This window comes from Dendrobium catenatum, unplaced genomic scaffold (assembly GCF_001605985.2).
Source record: "Dendrobium catenatum unplaced genomic scaffold, ASM160598v2 fragScaff_scaffold_167, whole genome shotgun sequence".
NCBI classification, from domain to species: Eukaryota; Viridiplantae; Streptophyta; class Magnoliopsida; order Asparagales; family Orchidaceae; genus Dendrobium; species Dendrobium catenatum.
The window spans coordinates 61,026-85,852 of NW_021318629.1; the positions used below are offsets into that span (position 1 = coordinate 61,026).

General features: G+C 35.6%; 2 protein-coding genes across 4 annotated transcripts in view; both read left to right on the forward strand.

Moving 5' to 3' along the window:
- The window catches only part of LOC110111562 (nuclear pore complex protein NUP155), a 35,225-nt gene extending 33,660 nt beyond the window's left edge, over nt 1-1,565 (forward strand). The window contains exon 13 of the mRNA XM_020843485.2: nt 1,079-1,565. Within this exon, the coding sequence (XP_020699144.1) occupies nt 1,079-1,196 (118 nt within the window). The 3' untranslated portion in view covers nt 1,197-1,565. The remainder of the gene's footprint in view (nt 1-1,078) is intronic.
- An 895-nt stretch (nt 1,566-2,460) lies between these two features.
- Nucleotides 2,461-24,827, forward strand: part of LOC110111565 (serine/threonine-protein kinase TOR) — an 81,259-nt gene continuing 58,892 nt past the window's right edge. For 2 of the 3 annotated variants that reach the window (XM_020843487.2, XM_020843488.2), the window contains exons 1-10: nt 2,461-2,917; nt 7,444-7,782; nt 7,851-7,925; nt 9,237-9,409; nt 9,965-10,063; nt 19,032-19,191; nt 19,285-19,428; nt 19,519-19,688; nt 19,784-19,988; nt 20,063-20,260. In XM_020843487.2, coding sequence (XP_020699146.1) covers nt 2,807-2,917; nt 7,444-7,782; nt 7,851-7,925; nt 9,237-9,409; nt 9,965-10,063; nt 19,032-19,191; nt 19,285-19,428; nt 19,519-19,688; nt 19,784-19,988; nt 20,063-20,260 — 1,674 coding nt within the window. In that variant the 5' untranslated portion in view covers nt 2,461-2,806. Of the gene's footprint in view, nt 2,918-4,330; nt 4,367-7,443; nt 7,783-7,850; nt 7,926-9,236; nt 9,410-9,964; nt 10,064-19,031; nt 19,192-19,284; nt 19,429-19,518; nt 19,689-19,783; nt 19,989-20,062; nt 20,261-24,827 lie in introns of all 3 variants that reach the window. The other variant, XM_028692853.1, reaches the window with a different exon arrangement.

Sequence of the window (24,827 nt, forward strand, 5' to 3'; positions counted from 1 at the left end):
TTTAATCTATAGTATTGTAAAATGGCATTATTAAACAGTAGGGGTGCATAACTCTTGGGAAATCAGTCATCCAAGCAAGTGATAGCTCACGCTGTTTAGTAATTTCACTTAATTGAAAGCAACAATGATTAAGGAAGCTGTCAAAGCTCCCTAAACATGCTTTAAATTGCCCCCAAAGGATGAATGCCTGCTGAATTCCTTTATAGCTGGTAGAGGGGGTAGGTGAGATTGAAGGTTGGCGGTATTTGTTGAACGACTAAAAATCATTTTTCCTCCCACGGAAGAAACTATTTCTTGAGATTTATGGTACCTTTATTAATTTATTATTATTATTATTGTTATAGATATAGAGTCAATACATTAATAGAGATGGATAGATGAAAACTCTATGTATACAACTGTTAAAATCTAATAAAAATTTTATTAAATTAATTAAATAAAAAAAGGGAAAGAGGGAAAACACATCGTCAAAGCCAAATCACACTTTGTCCTCCACATTCATCATGTTCTCAAAGCAAACGTTGATCAATTCATGTAAGAAAGGCACAAAGAAACGAAACGGAAACTTACGCTCACTTACGTGTTCTTTTGCAAATCGTTCTAGATATCCTGTCATTCTTCTCCTGAGCCTTCACGCAAAATGTTGCTCCGCCTGTGGCACCTCCAAGGTCGGATGTCCTTATCATATATGCTTGGTATAAGTAATCGTTGTAATAGATATTCTTCTTGTAGAAGACTTAATAGACAATTCCCAGGTTCAAACATTCCTCAATGCAGAGCAATCTTCATGAAGGAAATAGAACTAAACAAATATTATTGTACCTGGATCTCCCTTCAGCTAATAGAAGGATACACTGAATATGCTTGGTATTTAACGAGTTTATCATGATTTGTTACTTTGGTTGCCTTTTTATTGAAAACTATTTGTTGTTGGACAAAATCTCCTGAATGCTACTTGTACTGGTATTTTTGGGATAAGGCTGATGATAATGATGATGATGATGATGATGTGATGTTCTCTTCTATGTGAGTCTCTTTTATATAATTTCTTGATAATAGGCTCCTTGGCTGCTAACAGATATATGACCGAGGTGCGACGGTTGGCTCTGCCCCAAAGCCAGATTGAGCCAATTTATCAGGGCTTCAAAGAGCTCGAGGAGAAGCTTTTGACACCATCCTCTTTTCAGCCTTACTAATCCCCCCTTCCTTGTCAAGCTTACCTTGTAAGCATTCTTCATGTTCCATTGTATTCAATCCACTCATGGCAGGCATATCATGTCATAGAGCATTATTGATTATATTCATATTTATGCTGTATCTCTTTGTAAGAACAATTTTGCTGTTCAGCTTGATTGTGAATTGTTGGATGATAAAGATACCAAGTGACAATGATCGTCTACATTAGTTGATGGTAGATGACAGTGATCGAGTGAATGTATATATGGCGGCGGTTGGTTGATGATGGACATCAGTGCTTGTTGGTTTGGTAGTTGCGAGTGAGTGATGGTGATTGTTGATAGCGATTGTGGTATTGATTAGTTGGCTAAGCTTTAAGATTCTCCAAATCCAATAATTATCTTCACTTAAAGTCTATTTCATGTGTTGAATGAAAGTCAATTTATTAATTTTTGTTAGTATATTTTAGTTATTCTCTTCAAAATCTAAGCATTTCATTAGACAACTTTGAATGATTATCATTGTTCTTTTAATATTTTATGAGTATTTGAGTACTTTAATGTCATTAGAGTTGAGCAATCTTAAACTTAGAAGAATCTTGTCATCAAAACGAGAAATTATTATGTGCGGACACCGGACGTAGTTCTATGTTCAGATGCCAATCAGAGCACGCCACATCATTCGGTGCACAGTGGGTACGTAGTTGGGGTAGACAGAAAGTGGGGTGATGTCGTGCATTCTGATTTGCCCCCTGATGGTGACCGTTGTCTGCACAGAATAATTAATACATACAAACAAAAGTTTTAATAAAAAGAAGTATGGATGGTCCCAATTTTGATTAAAAACTTTTTCGCTCAAAATCGTATGTCATGTCAGAATCTTATTTGATCCAATGGATTTTCGGTAATATATCAATATATATGATTGTTAGGGTTTCTCCAATGGAAAAACTTGATCTTTCACAATAAAATATAGTAACGCTTTAAAATGTAAGAATTAATTTTCAAGCGAACTTTATTTTATAACTTGTAAAAGAATATTTTAGATATATTCTTTCTCCAATTGAAAAAAATATGTTTGTGAATAGTGAGATGTTGATATTGTCGCTTCCGCATCAAGTTATAAATTAAAATTGAACGAGTAATATAAAGCCACTTAATTCGCTTCCGCATCAAGTTATAAATTTGTTTGCCATTAAAGAAATAACTAATTATTTAACTAATAAGCCTACTAATTATTTAATTAATAATTTAATTACTATTTTACTAGTATTAATTACCTTCGTTGCTGTTCGACTGTGTGTAAAGATTGCACGAGTCGTTTCTTCGGACGTTACAACATTTTGATCTGAAGCAACGACGGTAGCTCGCTCGCTGTGAAGTTAACTTTCTCCCTTTCGCGCGCTTCTTCGGCCAAATCTCGTAAATCCGACTTCTAGCGGGATTAGGATTTACCGGGATTTTACAGATTTACGTGTAAATCCGCAAATCCGGGATTTACGGAGTTGCCGGATTTACCGCGAATTTTTTTTGCGTTTGGCTGGATTTACCGTAAATCCTACTAAAAACTCGAAATAAATCCGATACCAAACATCCCCTAAGCCTCGAGGGCGCCATGGATACCTGAAGCGATGGCCGCTACGCCGCCCTCGATCCGCCACGGAGTTGTTTCCAGCAGCGGCGCCTGCGGTGACTCTCTTCAGCGCATTCTCGCAGACCTATGTACAAGGGGAAATCCCAAGGTGCCATCTTTTTATCTCGTTGTCATGTTACTTCTTATCGTTTCAGGCTTCTTTATAAACTACCCAAAGCCCATGACTTTGGAAAGGGTTTTGCGTGCTTTACATTCTTCGGAATAGTTATGGGCTAGTTTTGTGACCCCATAGAAAGTTATTCTTGTACAACACATTTGAAATTTGCATTCAAACATGCATATGTGATGCTTATTTGTTGGATTAATATTGATTGCCATATTTACATTGTGTTGTATCCTCTTCTCTATATCATTGTTGTACTTAAAGTTTTATTGGAAACACCAATATGATGAGCAACAATGATAAAGGCTAGTTAGCGATAATGGCTACTGGAATTTTCTCATAGGGCTGTGATAGCGGTGATGATGGTATGTATTCTTATTCTTGCGTGCGTTGTTGTGGTCCTTAAGTAGCCCCGTGCTTTTATCATTGGATAATACGGCTTTATTGGTTGTTGCGTGGATGCAATAGCACACCATGTTTAGCCTTGCATTGCTTTGGAGCTTGCCTTCATCCAAGTTCGTTCGCCGTTAGCCTTGTTGTGTACGCACATAACACACAAACATACCACTGTTTATAAGTGGCCTATGATTTTGCTTTTGGCTTAAAAAATCCGCGCAGTTAAATTTTTAGAAGGCAGATTAGATATTAGATAAGGCAATATCTACTCATTTCGCCCTCAATTTGTAAGGACTTTATGATTTGCTTCGAGATTTTTCATAGGTGCAAGCACTTATAGCTAATTATTATCTCAATTATGACTTATGAGAGAGAACTTTCTATTAAGGCTAGTTGACAACCGTTAATTGCTTATCTTAGCAGTGATTTGATTTAATGATAAAGTATAAATTTCTTTTATCTTAGAGTGGATGTTAGGGAGAATGATGATGAATCCAATCAAGATCCTATGGCTCCCTTATCCCCGATTTTCATAGAGTATGATCTACTTAGTCAACAGAGATAGCTAACATAATTTGACTAAATGATCTTTATTAGTAACCATGAGTTGCTTCATCCAAGAAATCTTATAGATCTTGGGTGGATGCTTGTCTAAGGGGACAATTTTATGTTGACATTATCTAAAATAGAGCTTCATGTTCTATCAAGTATGTCAATGGTTACATTTAGGGGGTTGAGCCATTGGAGAACTTTCGGACTTTGGTCGTAACTATAATTTACTAGTGGCATTTTACAGTGAACTATCCATTCAGTCTGCCTTGATTGTAACTATAATTTAGTAGTACTATTTTATAGCAAAATCACTTGATTGTGTGACACTTGCCACATTCTTACTGGTGCGTGACTTTTGAAAGTAACATAGAGATACACTTGATGTGATTTTGGCTCTTTACAAGCATAGGTCATACTTAAATTCTTATTATCTTCGATAAATTCTTGCAGATGATAGATGGGTAATTGCTTTAACCTATAAACAAGGTATTTCCTTTGAACTCTTTTTAAAAAAATTGTAATTTATTTTGAATTTGAGCTCATAATAATTTATTTTGAGGTTTGATGGCATTGTGATAATAGTGCACATTTCTATTGTTTTTGTATCAATGCGTCCATCATTGGGATATGTGCTCGAAATATTTGTCTTTGTAAATTATTAATTTTTTTTGGAAAATAAACCCTTTTTTTATGAAGTGTAATAACCTTTGTTTGAATGATTAAACTTTGATTGCTTGAACTTTATCGTCTCTATTTTCATACAGAGGATATAGTTCATGATTTGCATTTAAGTTCATCTAAATGTTCATTGCATTACAAACATGTTCAACTCTATCCCATATATGAAGAGGATCAAGTTTGTTTAAGAGTTGCACTTACGACCTATTTATAGACGAGGTGGCCTTAGACGTTTGAATTTTGAAATAAATTTTCTTTATAAGAGGTCTTGGAGGCCTGAAATAAGTGTAAATTAAAATATCTTAAGGTTCGCGATTTAGTATTTGATTGCAGGCTTGCTTGGTTTAGCTAAAAACAAAATTAGATAGCCGTCTTATAATTGGTGTTGCATAACTTCATCGGAGGGATTCTTCATCACAGGGACATGAAGGATTGTACTTAAAAAAGATGGGGCTTTTGAATATGATTATGGATTTGTATTTGAAAGAAAGTTGTGTAAATTTCACAACGGTTGTTCACTTTTCATATTCTTAGAGGGAAGCTGATGTGAATCGTGTAGGAGTTGCTTGCGGAAATTAAGATGGTAAATAAATAAAGCGTTACCACCACAAAGTTATCACTAATAAAGTAAAGGATTAAAAAATTCTAAGTAGTCAATTTGCTTAGGCAAAGATGTGCTTTGAAGTTAACCAAACAATTCAAACAAAATCCAATGATAAAAGGGAATACTTAAATGCTCATAACAAAATCCTACGCTTAATAATGAGAAAATTCATGTCGAGCACCTTCCACTTGTTCACTCTTGGCTTAGCGGCGAAGAAAGAACCATACAAGAATGGAGAGCACCACTACGAAGGAGACGAAGGTCTTTGTTACCGGAGAGGTAGCTGTTGGTGGAGGTGGTGGTGGATGGCGGCCAATGATTGTCCAATCGTAGTCCTGGAATTGATCTTCTATGACGTCCACGAGAGTGGGAAGGATACGATTCAAATAATCTTCCACAGTGTCGTCGGAGCCAACCCGACGTCGAAGGGTGAACGGGTGATGTGGATGTCGCCGTAGATGTCGAATACCAATCCGCTATCAATCTCGGGATCCGCCATTCATGGTGGGATTGGATAGGGAAGAAGAAATAGAGAGGTGGGAGAGCTTGCCGTGAGCTAGGGAGAGGGACAAGTGGTGGAACCGTGGCCTTGGAGGAGGGATGCTGTCGGCTTGGAGTGGGGAGGAGAAGGGGGTGGGTAGGCTATGGGTTGGGATTTGGAGGGAGATTTTGTTTTTAAGAATATCTGAATTTGAATATCAGATTTTCTTTGATAGAGGGAGAGATTAATTGCAATTTGAATCTCCCTAAATTAGGCTAGAGAGAGGGGCGGCTGTTAGGGGGGGGGGAATTAATTGGCTACTTAATGGAGGCTTAGATGGCAAGTGGAGAGAGAAAATGTTGAGAGGGGGGGGGGAACAAGGGGGGGGGGCAAGCAAGGAGGGAAAGGGAAAATTGTGATTAATTAGTGGGGCCAAGGAAATTATATCAAATCTGATTTTAAATTTCAGATTTAATTTAATTTGGGAAAGTTTCCTAATGAGGGGAGGGAAGAGAGGGAATTGAATTTGAATTTCAAAATAGATTGGGCCTCAATTAAATCTCATTCCTATTTGTGGTGAGGTATTTTAGGAAAGAGTTAATGAAGGATTTGAATTTTGAAATTCAAAATTCTAACAAGGAGGGCCGGCGGGATGGCTCACGGGGAGGAGGGGGTTGAGCAAGGGGGTGGTGGGCTGGCCTGAGCCGGCGGCAAGGGGAGGGAAGGCCGACGGGTCTTGGGTGGATTGGTTGGGCCGGTTGGTAAGGGAGACGGGAAAGGGGAGGGGAAGAGGTAAGGTGTAGGAGGTGAGGTGGGGAAGAAGAAGACAAGAAAAATAAGATAAGACCAAGAGCTCACCTATGTGGGCTGTTGGGTATTCCGGTTTGAGCCTATCCTAGGTCTCCTCTCTTTCTCTCAAGCTCTCAAGCAAGAAGAAGAAAAAAAAAATGAAAATCTCAGAAATTAAATTAATCAAACATTAACCTCATGCAAAGTAGAAGACCTCTCTATATAGGTCTCATCAAAAGAAAATAACATGACTCAAAAGCCCAAAGGACTACAACAATGACTCAACATTCATAAGGGCAAAATAGTAAACTGAAAAATCTGAAATTAAAAGATACATGGAAAAACATCAGAAATATAAGCTCCTAATCGTAGCCGTTGATCTACGATTCCTTCGCCGGTAGACATGCCTAAAATGTCTGTTGATGACCTCATCAGAAGCACAATTTGTATTTGTCTTATTTTTAGTTCACATTGCATTTTTTTGATCTTAGATTTAGATATTAGCATATTTATTAGAGTAAATGCACATAGTTTGATTTAAAAATCCTTCAATTTCAATTATTTATGTGAGTATTTCATTATGAGAATGCACGTAGTGTTTCATTTGGAGCTTTTAAATATTACATTCTTTCCACTTGCAGATTCTTGGTTGCAATTTAGTAATTATTAGAATGCACGTAGTGTTTCATTTGGATCCATTTACGAAGGTTCGCAATTTAGATTCTTATTGCATGTTTAAAAGTAGTATAATTTGTTTGAATTTAGTCCACATTTTGTTTCTCTACGCACTACAGAATTTCTTTCCCTTTTAATAAAGGGCTGCTGTAGTTTATTTTCATATTCCAGTTTAGTTTGCTATGTGTTTTGAGAGTTCTTAGTGTAATGAGGAAGTTCTGTCTGTGCTAACCCATATGTACTACAAGATTTGTCCGAATGGGAATTGCATATTGGTCCTGTCATATACATATATGTCAAGTTATTTTCTGCTCAAATATTCATTTTATTTTTCAGGATGGAGCTTTACCAGCTTTACGGAAATATGTCGAAGAGGAAACTCACGATCTTACTGGGGAGTCATTCTTTCGTTTCATGGATCAGCTTTATGAACGTATTTCTTTCCTTCTAGAAAGTAGTGATGTTGCCGAAAATTTGGGTGCTTTGAGAGCCATAGATGAGTTGATTGATGTTGCTTTGGGTGAAAATGCATCCAAGGTCTCAAAGTTCTCTAGCTATATGAGGATGGTGTTTGAAGTGAAACGGGACCCTGAAATCTTAGTTCTTGGAAGTAAGGTACTAGGCCATCTAGCCAGAGCTGGTGGAGCGATGACTGCAGATGAGGTGGAGAGACAGGTATGCTTCCTGTTGTTTCATTTTAGTGAATAACTTGAAAAATAAATTTTTTTCCTCTGTACCTCCAGATAAAAAATGCTCTTGATTGGCTTCATGGAGAAAGAATTGAATATCGCCGTTTTGCTGCTGTCCTTATCCTCAAGGTGAATGCATGATTCCAATGTATTTTTCTTTTCTTCTGCTTTCTGTATCTCTTCTGAATTCTGCCTACATAATGATGGATTAGTCTAGGAAGCTGCTGATAGGTGATGTTATAGCAGAAAAGGGGTGCTGTAGCATTTTCCTTTTGTTTTATTGTGGGATGTAGGTTTGATGTTGATTTTTTTTTGTACTATTCCTTCTCAAGAATTCATACCTGAATTTCGATGAAGAATGCCCTGTTGCATATTCACTTGAAATCCTTGCCATACTTCTTGCCTTGTTGCTTGCTTTGCTTCTTGAAGGGTAGAGCACAGCCTTTTCCAATAATAGTTCAGTTACTTTCTATGGTCAATGTCGAATCTAAAACACTAGTTTTCTATCACATGTAACCATCATCATCATTATTTTTAGCCGTACAACATCCATTTAGTGTCAGCTTTGAATCGTTTTCATTCATTCCTCTAAATGCTGATTGTATTGCCAATGATCTTATCCTTTTGAATGCTTTATTGTTTGCCTAATTCTGTTATGTTGTCTCAGGGGCATTTTCTTTTAGCGTTTTTTTTAATCTCCAAAGAGAATTGCAATGGTTTATGACCCAAAATACTGATCATTAAAAGAGAAGCATAAATTATGTTAAACGTTGTCAAGCTGAGGATGTTTAGGTGGATGAGTGACTTTACATTTAGAGACAAAATATGAAACGAGTGTATACATAAAACTGTTGGAGTAGCTCTTGTGACATATAATATTAGAGAGTCACCTTAGATGGTTTGGTCACATAAAATGTCGGCCTTTCGATGACTTTGTTAGGAGAAAGTAGATGTATTAGATCCGTCCTATGTTAAAAAAGCTAGAGGTAGACCTAAAAAGATTTTGCTAAAAAAGATTAAAAATGAATTTTTTTATCATATTTAAATGAGAATTTGACTCTTAATAGTACACAATGGAGAAAAAAGATTCATTTTGCCAACCCCACCTGGTGGGATAAAGGCTTGTTGTTGTTGTTGCTTTTTTTTTTCCCCAAAGATGCATGACCTATTGCAGCACTTATTATAAGAAGAAAAGATTCTTAGATGCGCTGAACTTAAACTTAAAGTGATGCTTTCTTTTAGACATCTATGGCTTCACAAATTTACCTAATATAGTAGTTTTTCAAACATCTATAATTGTTCCTTTGTATTTGATGCATAAATTTTGGTTCTTATATTGTTAAGCTGGTAATAATTTTTCGATGATCACTTCCTGTTTATTTAAATTTATGCATTTTCCCAATTCCATTACATTTCTGATGCATTTTATTTCATCCACAGGAAATGGCTGAAAATGCATCTACAGTTTTCAATGTACATGTTCCTGAATTTGTAGATGCCATATGGGTTGCATTGAGGGATCCCACTTTGGCTGTTAGAGAAAGGGCTGTAGAAGCTTTGAGAGCTTGTCTCCGTGTCATTGAGAAGCGTGAGACACGGTGGCGTGTGCAATGGTATGTCAAACTATGAATTTAAATACTAACTTGATAAACATTTTACATAAATATATACAAAACTTTGAATTTGTATGATATTTAGCAGGCAGTGCTGTGATTTTTGGAATGCAACTATATAAATGATAGCTTGGCAGCTAATTGGGAATTCAGATGTTATTTTCTTGATTTGCAAATATTGCTTACTATTTTTTAAAAGGACTGATAGCTTGTTGGTTCTTGAATTGCTTTGATGTGGTCTAAGTTTTTGTTTGTCATGGCATGTGGATATGATTCTAGATTTTCGTGTTTGCTTGAAGTCCATGTCCAGTTTCGAACTCACAGTAACTGCTTTAAAAACAGTGGAGCTGCTTATATCCTTTGTTCATATTCTTTTCCCTTTAGAGAAAAGTAAAGCAAAAACCGCAGTAGGAGCCCTGCTGCTTCTTATCCGTTGAAGTTTTTACTATAAATTTTTATGTTGCTCATTTTTGTTTATGCTCATTTTTTTTTGTCTCCATAGCATTTATGCTTTATTATTTTGATGAAGTGGTTACATCTTTTGCAAACTTCTAGGTATTACCGAATGTGTGAAGCTGCTCAGGTTGGACTTGGTAAAAATGCTTCAGTCAATAGCATTCATGGTTCCTTACTTGCTGTTGGAGAACTTTTGAGGTATCTACAGCTTATACATGTTCCAGTGACATTAGCTTCTTTTGGGTGGTGTTTTTGGCTACCTTTAGCAGAATTTTGCTTGTTTTCAACCTATGTTGCACGGATACGCCTGTTTATGAGGTATGCTGTATCGGACACATGTCAGATACGGATACTCCTCCGATACGGCACAGATACGTGTCGGATACAGCTTTGCCGTGTCCAATTAAAATATTATTTAAATTTGATCGGACACGCATATCGGATACGCATGTCCTATTAAAAAGAAGTGCCGCAATTTGCCCTATTCATTTCGGCTATCCGCTCGATATCTCTATTCATTTATGCGGCTTAAACATTTCGGCGAGCTAGGTTTTTCGTTTCTGCATAGGTCTTCGTCTTCTTCGTTATAGTCGAAGGAGCGGCTCGATGATGCGAGCATAGAAGCGGACAGGATCATCCTTCGTCGACAAAGAGGCTTGACGACGTGAGCATTAAAGCCGACAAAATCCTTCGTCGACGAAGCGACTCGACAACACGAATAGTGAAGGCGACGTGAGCATTGAAGGTTCATTTTCTTTGTTCTTCGTTTTCTTAATCGTAGGCTCGGTACCTGAACTCGATACTGCTCAGTGCTCGGTACCGCTCGGTACTCGGTACTGCTCGGTACTGCTCGGTACTCGGTACAGAGGGGTACCGAATAAGGTCGAACACCTCCAGGGGGCAGCGCCCCTTTGGACCCCCGGCATAGGCGCAATATATCTACACTTTTAATTAAAAATTTTCATGTTTCAAATTCATGTGGATTAATCTGTGTCGATCATTTGTAGGATAATGAGCTCTAGTGGTATAGAAATTGGGTCTACTGATGGTCCATCAGAGACCAATATTGAAGATAACAAACCTCTATGGGGTTATGAGACAAAAATAGGTAAAACGTCAGAAGGTGGTGGCAATATTACATTCAAATGTAATTTTTGTAATGCCACATACAAAGGATTATATTATAGAGTGAAAGCTCATTTGTTGAAGATTAGTGGTCATGAAATTAAAGTATGTCCGAATATAAGCTCATCACAAATGACTGAATTGCAAAGAAAAATCAGTGAAGCTGAGTAAAAGAGTAAAAAAAAGCTTCCAAAACATATTCCACTTCCAAGCACTTAATGCTTTATATCCTTCATCATCTTTTTCGATTAGAAGTGATGACAGTACTGTTAACAAGGGACCTTTTTGGATGGAGGGATTTAAACCAAAAAGAAGAAAACATGTTGTGTCAGTGCTTTGGTGAAAGCATTTAATTTACAAATGAGAGAACAATTAGATGGGGAAATAGCTAGAATGTTTTACTCAGCTGGACTTCTTTTTAACCTAGCAAGGAATCCATATTACAAGAATGCCTTTACCTATGCATGGAATAATAATCTTGCAGGATACGTGCCACCTGGATATAATGTCATTAGAACGAAGTTGTTGCAAAGAGAGGGATAATATCGAGAAGTTGCTCGAGCCTACTAGAGGAGTTTGGAAGGAAAAATGAGTTACTTTGGTTTGTGATGGGTGGACAGATCCACAAAGAAGACCACTTATCAACTTCATGGCTGTAACAGAGAGTTATCATATGTTTATCAAAGCTGTAAGCTGTGAAGGACAGTACAAGAATAAGTTCTTTATTTCTAATTTAATCAAAGAAGTTATTTTGAGGGTGGGGCCTTCAAACATCACCCAGGTCATTACTGATAATGCACCTATTTGTAGAGCTGATGGTATACTTGTAGAGCAAACATATCCTCATATTTTTCTGGATACCATGTGTTGTGCATACGCTTAATCTTGCATTGAAGAATATTTGTACAGCTAAGAATACCGAGGCAAACGAAATCACCTATAATGAATGTCATTGGATAATAGTGATTGCTGGAGATGCAGTTATAATTAGGAATTTTATTATGAATCACTACATGAGACTCTATATGTTCAATGACTTATCTAATTTGAAGATGATTGCAGTTGCTGAAACTTGGTTTGCCTTGGTTATAGTAATGTTGAGAAGATTCAAAAAAATAAAAAATGCTCTTCAAGCTATGGTGATCATTGACAAATGGTCATGCTATAGGGAATATGATTTTGGAAAGGCTAGATATATAAATGAGAAACTTTTAGATGATTTTGGTGGGATGAGATTGAATACATCATAAATTTCATAGATCCAATTTATGAGATGTTGAGAGTAGCTGATACGGATAAGTCTTGTTTACATCTCATTTATGAGATGTGGGATTCAATGTTTGCCAAAGTAAAATAAATTATATATAGCCATAAGAGGAAAACACTTCATGAAGACTCAAGCTTTTGGAATGTTATTTATGCTATTCTAGAAGATAGGTGAAGCAAAAGTAATACATCTTTACATTGCTTGGCTCACTCACTAAATCCCAGGTAAATTTCAACATTTTTCATTATTAATTCACAATTTGTTGTTTGATAATTTCAACATTTTTTCATTATTTCATTTTAATATTTTTTTGAAGATATTCAACTAAAGAATGACTTTAAGAGGATCTTCAAAGAGTTTCTCCGTATAAAGATTTAGAAATTTCAAATATGAGAAAGATATGTTTGAAGCGTTATTTTCTAAACGAGGAGAGAAGAAGTGTCAATATTGAGCTTGCTAAATTTTTGGTTATTTAGAGGACTTTGGTGACCAAGAGTCATTGCGTGATAGGTGAAGAATTGATCCGAAAATGTGGTGGATTATACATGGAGCTTCAGCGCCTCTATTTCAAACAATCGTGATAAAATTGCTTGACGAAGTTTCATCCTCATCTTGTTGTGAAAGAAATTGGAGTACATACTCGTTCATCCAATCAATGAAGATAAATAAAATTACTCCACAACGGGCTGAAGATTTAGTTTATGTTCATACAAACCTTCAACTTCTCTCAAGGAAAACTCCAACTTATATGAAAGTAGACAACAGGATGTGGGATGTTGTTGGAGATGGATTTGAATCTCTTGAGGATATGGGAATATTAGAAATTGCTAATCTTTTACTTGATGAGCCTGAATTAGGAGCTATGATATTTCTTGAAGATGATATAGAAACTCAAAGACAACCCACTAAAGAAGCTAATTCTATCATTCCTTCTATTTAATAGTTGAAATTTCATGTGCTGAACAATTTATCTTTTTGTTTTTGTTGTTGTACTAGACATTTAAATATTTAATGCTTACTTTTATTTCAAATTTTTTGTTATTTCAAATATTACACTTTGATTATTTTCTTAATTTTTATGTATTATTTATATATTATAATGCCGTATCCACGCCGTATCTGTATCCTGTATTTTTAAGAATTGGCGTTTCCCGTATCCGTATCGTGTTTTATCCGTATCGCCGTATCTGTATCAGTGCAACATAGTTTTCAACACTGTTTATGTGCATATGCGTGGGCATGGGTGTGTTGTTTTTCTTCCCATCTGCACTTTATTCCTGTTTTCTTTCTTTGACATGTTCTAAAAGTTGATCACTGTTTTAGCTATCAAAACAACAATACTATCATGTATTTGCCATATTTCTTGAGCTCTAGGCTGTGGTTTCTTATTGCATCTGAATTTAAGCTACTGTTCTTGAATATATATATTCTATACCTTTAGAGTTGGACAAATTATTCTTTCATTTTTTTGGTCTAAAAAAGGAATCAAAATGGTCATTCTCTTTACTTGAAATTATTTTGAATGGGCTTCTACTTTTGATTGGAAACCATCATTTATGGGTGTCCATGGTCTCAGCAAATGATGATTTGCTGAGACAGCAAGCCTATTACTTGAAATTGTTTTGACCCGAAATTTTGTAATGGCTAGGGGGAACCGTCATTTGTCGTTGGCTGGAAGAGTCACGTTGTTGATAAATGTTGTGTTAATGCCTTGGTCTTTGGGCTGCTTGTTGCCTCTCAGTTTGGGCTTGGTTGCTTGGTTTTTTGGTGAGCTGTTGAGTTCATTACTTAATTCGGCTCATTAATAAACTTTATTAGGTTCATTCACTCCCACTTGTGGCTCTTAGGTTTCTTCCCTAGCTGTTTCTTGTGGCTGCCTCTTCCCCTTCTTGTGTTCCCTTGGTTTTCCCCTTGTGCCGTTCCCGTGACTTGTTGCTGGGTGCTGGTTCTGGTCCCCTGTATTGGCTTTTCGTGTTCCTCCTTGGTTGTTTTCCCGTGGCTTCTCCTACCCGGTTTCTGTGTTGGCTTTTCTGATGCTGTTCCGCCTCCCCTTGCTGCTGTCCCTTGGTTGTTTTTTCCCATTTTTTTGTGCCTTTTCAGCTGCTGATTCTGGAATGAATTGTGTCTATTTGGGAGCTGTTTGCTGCCCCTTTTGGTGGCTTTTCAAGTGCTGTTTTGGTTAGAACTTTTGGCCTTCTAGTTCCCATAATTTAATGGGTTAGTTAGTGTTTTTATGTGACTGTTTGGCTGCCTTTTCTCTTATATATAGTAGATGTTTTGAGAGTTTATGGTGATAATTTTTGGAAGAAAACCTTTGCGTTTTGTTTGATAGCTTGCGAGCTATGTATTTCCTTCTCCTTCTTCTAGGATAACTTGCGAGTTATGCCTTCTTCGTCTCGGCTTCTTACCTCTTTCTTCTCTCCGCAAGTTCGACGTCACTTGTATCCGTTTCTCGACGATTGGCAAGCAACTTTAGGTGTTGTTTATTTTATATGTTTGTAAGTGTCAAGAGTTGTATGTGTCGTTTTATAATATTAAAGTTTGTTGTTTGTCGTATAAGTTGTATTTTGTCTAGTTTTGAGAACTTTATGTATTTTCTTATATTTTTATCCTAGGAAGTCTGTAATCTTTTGGCTTGCAAAAATTAGGAGCTTTTTCCTAATTTTTTCTTGCAGCACAACTACAGAAAATTTACACTGTAAACAATTTACTCTACAACTTCTCACCATAATAAATGGCATCTTAACAGCTTCATGTTTATAACCACTATGTTAGTAACAAATTCACTTGTAAGAATAGAAAACTGACTCACCTAAGTTTAGTACAAGCATTTAAAAGGAAATATGAAGGCAAAATGATATGAATAATCAGAACCAAACTGCACTGATGACATATGCTCGTAGCATTGAGGGGGCTGTCATGGAAAGTTTAAAATAGAAGAAAACATAAAACAGATTTAGAAATCTAAGCAGCAAGAGCGGCAACACGAAATAAAGTACTTTGCAAAAGTGAAAACACGCTTCCATTCAAGCATTATATAAATACAAAGGCGGTTAAGTAGTTTGGTGGTTTTAGTGACTAATGATTTGTTTTTTCATTGCTTTGCTTTTCAGCTTGGCACACTATTGTTTAGGTATTGCTTTCTTGTTGCTTATTAGAAATTTTTTTAGTGAGAAGCAATTTTTTATAATCAGATATGCTAGAGAATATTAGTTGTAAGAAAGCTGGTATCTGATTTTTTTCGAAAGAAGAGATCTATAATACTCACAATAGCTTAAAAAATGTTACTTTCCCTGCAACACAAACATATCTATGACTACTTTTACAAATAATTGCAACCCGAAATGGATCATCAACTCTTTGGAGCGTAAAAGTTTCAAATTGATGTTTTTTGTTCCATTTTATTTTGTCATTATTCAAAATAAATAGGAACTTGACAAAGCGTCTACAATGATTATTAAGTGCTAATTACTAGCTGCCGGTAACTCTTGGCTAAGAACTAGGTGTCTGCCATGTGAATGTAAAAAACCTGGTAATTGGATCAGAAGCAGCTCATAGAAAGCCCAAAAGCCCTAGAGATGATTGAGCAACAAAGTTAGGATGGTAGCCACATCATAACATTTTGTGATTAGTGTGGCCTTAAGTAACGTTTGAAGTTGGCCTGGTTTTCATTGGCAATTGACAATTGTTCTTAGGCTGCGTCAAAGTGTAGGCTGTTTAAATAACAGGATGAGCAGCCCTAGTTGAAGGATACATTTTTTTTTGTTTTTGTTTTGTATTTTTTCCTAGTTGGAGGATACATAACCTATTTAAAGAATCAGATTAGGCTTTGATTGCAATTTCTTTATTTGTAGCCTTAGCTTAAGCTGGTGTTAGGTGTTCAACGAAAATCTATTCTTTGCTGCAAGGCATACAACAAATATCTAATCTTGATTTACAATAGTATTTACTTAAAGAATATGTTGTGTATTGGATTAAAGTGTTTTGAAATTGCAAAACTTTATGATTTTTTGGCTAAACCTAAGTGAATAGTTTTATCACTTTAATAATACTTATTGCAGTAAATAAACTGTTATGCTCTATTTTGACCCTCTTCCAATCGACTATATGGCGTAACAAGGGCGAACAATCTAGTAAGACTCATTTCCCACTAACATCTTTCTTTTCTTTTCTTTTAACTCATGTTCGAGTGAGCAGAAAGTAATTTGATTAGATCAGCATAATAGATATATCATCCTTTAATATATTCATCATACTCTTTAATATAGAAATATGCATAATTTAAACCATCAAAATAGATTACAAAGCTTCAAAAATTTGTAAGTACATAAATTCTTTAATTCAAATCATACACATTTTTTTTCTATGTTACATCTCATTATTATACATCCACTCATAATAATGGGGTACAAGATAATTGGGTTGCTTGCTATGGTCCCAACTGCTCCTTTCCCTTTGCTAAAAAATAAGTATCGTAATATATGATGAGCTAAACGCTCACGGTGGCCTTTTGCACTAACATGCGCATTTCTGATTATAGAAACCATTAGCTTAATATAATGATATTTTTAAAACCAATTGGCTTTGACGTTTAAATAAATAGAAGATATAATTTTAAGTAAATAACATGAATACACGTGAGAACATAAGATGCATCAGTCAAATTTTAAATGATGAAGTGCACTATACTTATCAATTTACTTGCTACACTTTCATTTTTTTTTCATCACTAATTAATTCCTTTGAAATGTCATATAATGTTTATAAGCTTTTGGCACATTTATATCATTGGTCACTTGGCTCTTCGGCTTTAACCTATCCCATACGACATGAATTTTCATTGACTTTTTTCAATTTAATATTATCATCATTAACATTTTAAAATTTCATTTCTTAACATTAATATTCACTTGTTATCTCTTAATCTATTGAACATACGTCAAGGGTCGATCGACATGATATGAAAAATTCAACTTTTATGCACTTTAATAAACCTATTAAAACTTCTTGATTAGAAATATCTTGAATTTTTTTAAATAGGTGATGCATAAAATTCATTAAACTTTTTAAAATCATTATGTCACGCTGAATATAAAAAAATGACTATTTGCAATTCGATGAAATTTTAAAATTCAATTATTAAATCCTAAGAATTATTTACTCTTGATATTAGAGATTCAGCATTTCACCTGAATTATAAAATCGTCCTCACGATGAATATCCTAATTTCTATCACTTCAAAGTCTTGTTCTTTCATTAACAATCTATTAAAAATTTTCTTATTTGTCTCTTTGAAACATTAAAAAATATTTTTACCTAAATTTTTTTCTCCTCATTTAGGTGTTCAATTGTATAAACTCAAATAAAAATTCAATTTGTAGAAGAAAAATATTAAATTAGGATTATTAACAAAAATCATGATTTTTCCTTTTTCTTTTTTCTTATTCTTTCTTTTTCTCCTTTTTCTCTTTTGCTTTTATTCTTCCTTCCTTTTTTCCATCATCCCTTCCTCTTCTTCTTTTCTTTCTTCCTTCCCTCCTTTTTTTTTTCCTTCCCTTTCTCTATTTCCTCTATTGAAATCCCTCTCGTTCTCTTTTTTTTTTTTTTTCCTTCTCCTCTTTTTCTTCTTCTCTTCTTCTTTTCTCTTTTCTTTCCATTCTCCTCTTCAGTTCTTCCTTTCTTACACTTTCTTTTTCTTTTCCCTTTCAATTAATTTAAGTGTTGCAGAGATGAGGAAGCTCAGGTGGATGGGCGGCTTTACTCTTTTAGATAAAATGCAAAACGAGCATATTAGTGAAAAGGTTGGAGTAGCTCCAATGGCAGATAAGATAAGAGAGAGTCGCCGTAGATGGTTTTATCACATTCAACGTTGGCCTTCTGATGACCCAGTTAGGAGAGTAATGTATTAGATTTGGCCTATGTGCCTATGTTAAGAGAGGTAGAGATAGACCTAAAAAGCCTCGATTATAAAATATTAGAAAGGACCTTTTTTATTAGATTTAAATGAGAATTTGACTTTTAACATGACACAATGGAGAAGAAAAAGGGATTCATGTAGCTGACCCCACATAGTGAAATAAATGCTTGATGTTGTTGTTGTCTTCTCTATTTTAACTGTTCCGAGAGTTCTCTACCCCACTTTCATTAAATTCCGCCTTTTGTTGGTGCTAAGAAGGGAATTGAATGTAGGATAAGGTTTAGGATAAAGGATTATAAGTGAATTATTAGCTCCTAGCTAATTTGCTTACAGCTGTCACTTCATTTGTAGGTTCGATTTTAGCTAAGTACGAAATTGTTGCACTACAATGAATTTTTCTACAGTAAAGTTAAAGCAAAGCTATAGGAAAATGATTTCCTTATGAAATTATTTAATGAATGTATCTGATATATGATTTATATATCAAAATGACTGGAATAAAATGTAGAGTTTTATAAAAATAGTTTTGATAATCATCGGGATATGGGAAAAATGACGTATAGTTTTGTTGAAGAAATTTTCATCTCACCTTTTTGAAAAATTGAGTGTTACATAACAACCAAAAAGAGTAAAATGACTCATGGTGAATATCATTCCAGCATTTTGCAAAATCAAACCGTCTTTATTTATATGAACAGAAATAGTGAAACTACCAATCTCCCCTTACGCCCGTCATAAAATCTTTTTGCTTATTTGCACTTGTATAAAAGAGGTGTATGACAAATCAAATGATTTTCGTTAAAAATTTCCCTAAAGTTAGGGCAAAAAATAAGCTCATTTTCTTCTTCCTTCCCTAGAAATACTGGTGAATTTATGATGTCGAGGTACAGAGAGGTGGCTGATATTGTCCTCAAATATTTAGAGCATAGGGATCGGCTTGTACGTCTCAGCATAACATCACTGCTTCCTCGTATTGCTCACTTCTTGCGTGATCGCTTTGTGACGAATTATTTAAAGGTACTATTTTCCTTAGCATTTTTATTTATATTGATTGATTGTTTTTGTTTTTAGAGTGTAATCCAATTATCTACCTAATCCTTTTATGGCCAGATTTGTATGGATCATATTCTAGCTGTCCTTCGTAATCCAGCTGAACGTGCCAGTGGCTTCATTGCACTTGGGGAAATGGCAGGCGCCTTGAATGGAGAACTTATTCCATATCTACCAACAATTACATTACACTTGCGTGATGCAGTATGTTACCCACATATATTTCTGTCTCTTGTCATATCATTTTTTGTCAATAAATCTTATTTTCAAGAACCTTTTTGTCTAAAAATTCAGATTGCTCCTCGTAGAGGGAGACCATCCCTTGAAGCCTTAGCCTGTGTTGGAAGCTTTGCGAAGGCCATGGGACCTGCTATGGAACCTCATATAAGAGGTTTATTGGATTCAATGTTTTCTTCTGGTCTTAGTCCCACACTTATTGATGCCCTTGAGCAAATAAGTCTCAGGTTATTTAATATTTGCATTCCTTTTGGATAATTAATATTTTATGCTGGCGTAATCATGCAAAAAATGAACCTTAGCTAAAGGACTTTGTTTTCAGTCTTCCATCTTTGCTACCTACCATTCAAGAAAGATTGCTTGATTGTATCTCTATGGCGTTGTCAAAGAGACCTTATCCACAGTCAAAGCCAGGTGTTATTGCTTCCCGAGCAAACACTGCGAACAATCTTCAGCAATTTTCAGATATTAGTGGTTCCATTCTGGTGCAGCTTGCTTTGAGAACATTAGCTCATTTCAATTTCAAGGTATGCTAGTGACTATCATTAATGTATGTGTATATTTGTGTTTGTTTCATAAAATGAAAGTAGGGTATTTTCAGGGTCATGAGCTTCTCGAGTTTGCTCGAAATTCTGTAATTGTTTACTTGGAGGATGAAGATGGTAACACCCGAAGGGATGCTGCCATATGTTGTTGCAGATTGGTAGCCAATTCGTTCTCCTTCTCTTCTAGTTCACAATTCAGTTCAAGTAGGTCCACTCGGATTGGTGGAACGAAGCGTCGTCGTCTTGTGGAAGAGGTTTGTCTGTCTGAAATACATTTTGCATATGTCAGTACACACGTGTTAAGCTCCATGTTTTGTAGACGTGTTTTTAGTTTTCTTTCTTGAACATTATATAAAAAAAAGACAGTTATGCGTTTAATTATAAAAAAATCTGAGAACTCTTGTTTGTTGTCTTTTTTGCTGATGCATTGATTTGTTTCTATTCTTTTAATCTTGATTGTTATAAATAAAATTTTCTTTACACATGTTATTAGCTAGACATTGTCTGCCTTTGCTAAAAGCAGTTTTTTGAAAGGCCGGTGACTATCCTGACCTAATTGGCTCCTAGCATCCAGGAACTAAAAACTACCTGAATTGATATGGAAACTTGGTAGAACCAAATCCTATCCTGTGATTTGTGGTTTCAATGCGGTTCTCTGCTCCTGATGTAAATATGAACAACAATGAGAGTGAACACTTAACTTTTTTTTCTCATTGCTTTATGATGGCAAGATGCATTTTGATTGAGATCTGAGAAGAGGATGAAGTATCCGCAACCTTTTTATTGCCGATTTAAACAAATGATTCAATTGAGGGTGAAAATGACAGTTACTGCTATGACACAGAGCTAAGGATATAATCTTGATGATGATTGGTCAAAATTATATTGTGAGCTATTGAAGGATAGAAGATATATACAACCTCAATAGTGAGTGAAGAAGGGAGTGACAGTGGTGAAGAAGGAGAATTAGGGTAATTTGTAGAGTTCTCTGTTGAAGATGAGGGTGCATGTTGCTGTATGGGGATGGAGGTGATTGAAGAAGCAATTGTTGTGGATGGGGATGCAAGAGGTTACTGGAAGGAATTGTCACCGTGTTGGCAGTTGCTACCACTCTGTATGACTTGGTTTTGAGGATTTATATGAATGAGAGAGAAAATGAGATTATCATGATTACATCATGACTTGAGAGGCACAGGAGGTATCGCAGGGTAGATGTTCATGATCTGCTTAAACCTTGTGGTGCTAAGAGTGTCTTGTTTTAGTTAGTTTGGGATACTCCAAAAGGTTAGAATGAGTTGAGTTTAAGTTTTTGGTATTCCATGTGGATCATGACTTGTTAAGAACGGTTTGGATATGTTCTTCAATTCTTTGGCTATTTTATACCCCAATATTAGGAATAATGTTTTGTGTTTCATATATACATTTCTGAGAGGTGGCATTGGGAGCTTTCATGACATTTTTTTTGTTTAAAAAAGTTAATTGAATATGATTTTTGCTGTGTTGGAATGCAAACTGAAAAAAAAATAATATCTTTAGCTTTGTTAATTGGTATCTAACATTAAAAGTTGAATTTAGTTCAGATGATTCATTTACAATTTTACATCTGGCATGGTCTAGATTGGAATGGTCGTATCAGCTATGTATTCAAGCTAATGCTGGAAAGATATTGCATAGAAATAAATAATTCTTTGAAAATTTTCTTGCACATCAATATTATAATTATGTAGGGTGTTCCATATATGAGTGGTTGCCTCAGGAGCTGTTATGAAATCTTTTGCGGTGATTCCAACATTTAATGTTTTTTGGTTGATTACGCAAACTTTGGAATCCCAATTGTGACAACTTATCAGTATCTTTCACCATGTCAAAATTTTACTGCTTTAATTGCTATCATTATTTACCATGGATGTTATCTAATGATTTTGTTTTAGTGTGATATGGTATATTTTCTGATGTTTCATGTTTGCATCTATTATGCTATCAGAAGCTAATGCATGAATTATTGTGGAAAAGTTAATATGTTTCTATTCTGTACATATCAAGTAATACTAATCTCTGGAACACGGGCAATCTCAAAGCAACTAGACATCTTTAGCTTTTCAGGCAATTATCTCTTCCATTAAGCTTCTATACTTGCACCTAAATCCTGTCCCCTACAACATTTCTTTGTGTCTTCTAATCTACGCATTGCATTTAGACTTTCACCTAGTCACATCATAGTAAGTAAAGCATGAATTCAACGAGTTCATAGGCTTCCTAATATCATGTTGTTCTTTTCCTGAAATCCTTGGCATGCTATTTGTGTTGACAAGAGATGCTTTTGTAAATGACTTGGCGCCACACTTCAATTTTGTAAGGCAGGCATTTGCCTTGGAAATTTAAGCATTTATGCATCATTTTTTACTTACATTAATGTGATGGAAAATTGATATAGAACTACGTGAGGATGCAATGATTTTGTTTAGAATTTGCACAACTTTTGATTAGAACCACAATGAAGAAACTATTAGCATTTGAAACAACGAATTAAAACAAGAAAGGGGTCACACCCGCTTAGGCTAAATCACATAACCATAGATTTGAAACTTTCAAAATAAATTAATAAACAACGTTATGCCAGAATAGTAGTTTCAATAAGAATCCCTAATCTAAAAATGAGAATTAGTAAACAAAGAAGTACACTCAAAACCCTACGTTTACTAAGCTTAGCAGAAACAGGAGGAAGCGTCCTTCGTGACTACATTCAAACAGAAGATAAAGTTAGACTCAAGAAATATGTTGAAAGGGGAAAGTAGAACCTTTTGTCAAGGATCGGTGGAGATCCTCCACTCAACGCCTTCAAACTACTCTTCGATTGCTTCCACCAAAGTGTCCATAATATGCTCTATGTAATCTTCAATGGTGTGATCGACCCTCGTATTAACGTCAAAGAAAGTTGATTGAGAATGTTTACGAAGCCGTCCTCGTCGTAGGTTAGGCCGTATTCAGTTTCCGGATCGACCATTCATAGATGTTAATGGACGAAGTCTTCTAACGATGGCTAATACTCTTGAAGATTGTTGAAGAAAAGAAAAGAAGTTCTCTTCAACTTGAAGTGAGGGGCAAAACCACATATCCCCTTCCAAAATCTGAAAGAAATATCAGATTTTTATCATTTAGGAGAGAGATATAGGAGGGAAGAGCTAATGCCTAAAATTCAAGTGGAGAATTAAGGAGGGAGCGAAGGCTTGAGAGAGAGAGGGATGGGTATGGAGAGAGAGGGGGAGGGGGGCGGCGGCAATGATGAGGGAGGGAGGGAGGGGGGGGGGAGGATTTAAATTTTTTTCCAAAATTAAGGATCTCACTTTGGAAACAAATTAAATAAAGAGGGATTAGGGAATTTCGGTTAAGGAGGTTGAGGGGGAATTTTGGAAATATCTCCAATGAGGGCTAGAGAGAATTTAGCAAATCAAATTCCCTATAGGGGGGGCGGCGGAATGCATGAATAAGGGAGCATTAAATGGGGTGAGTTAAGGCTTCTAAATTTGACTTTAGGAATTATGAAAGTAATGAAATAAATCCAATTTGAATTTGAAATTCAAATTGATTTAAATTAAGTACTTTACTAAAATAGATGAACTAAATTAGTAAAGAAATTTTGAATTTCAAATTTATATAATTTTAATTTCAAATTAAGTCCAAATTTCATTCATCTCAAATTAGGAAACCCAAGAAGGAAGGGGGAAGGGTGAGGCCGGCGGCTAGGGAGCTAGGGCCGGCGGTTGGAAGGGATTTCAGGTAAGGTGGCCGACGGCTTGTGGAGGAAAATCTGTGGAGCTCGGTTAGGAGGATACGATGGCTTGGAGTTGGAGATGGTTTGGATGTATTGATGCCCGATAGTGGTGGTGGAAGGAGAAAGGGAGAAAGATAAGGAAGAAAACCACAAACCCGGCCGTCTCAAAGGTTGGTGGGTGATCCAATCTCCCTCTCCTAGGGATTTCTCTCCACTCAAACTCTCAAGCTCTCACAAGAACTGAGCAAGGAAGCAAAATTTTTTTAATCTTTCATTCATTACATTACACAAGCAAGGGCCTCTATATATAGGCCTAAGAAACTAAAATAAGACACATATTCCCCTAGGGCTTACATAGAACGACCCTCTTAAGTAAGGGTAAAAACGAAAAATTCATAATAAAAATAAAAATTACAAATAACAAATTAAGATAAGTTGGAATGATCTCGGCCGTCGATCGTTGTCTCCTCCTTTGAAAATCTTCATGATCGGATGTCCGCATCAAAAATGTTTTAAATAGTTTTGATTTTCTAGATGCTGCAAGTTTCTATGACGCTACTAAAATTTTTCCAGTGTAATCTCCTGTGTATTTACTATTGGCAAGAAAGGGTGCAAGAAGGATGCAGGATATGGGAGATAATATATGATAGTACATGTTAGCTTTAGTACTAAGATAATGTGCTCTTCGTAATTTTAATTCACCTATTAATATGCTATGGAGGATTGTATAATTATCTGTAGCTCTAGGAACTTTGCTCATCTTAATTTTAATAGACATGGAGAATAATGAATGCTGTCTCTGTTGAATGCACTCATCAGTACAGGCCATCTTTTGCAAATTCATACAATGATTTGTGTAGTTCCTTCTGATTAGTTCAATTAAATCTTCTTCCTTAAAATTTTTCATTAACCTTTCAACTGCTTGCCGAATCAGCTTTTCAAAGGTGAACTGCATGCTCTTATTATATTTGAATGCTATCTAGGTTTTATACGACAAAAAAATTAGATGATATGTTGTCTTTTTTGTTTATTTGTTTTCTAGTTAGCTG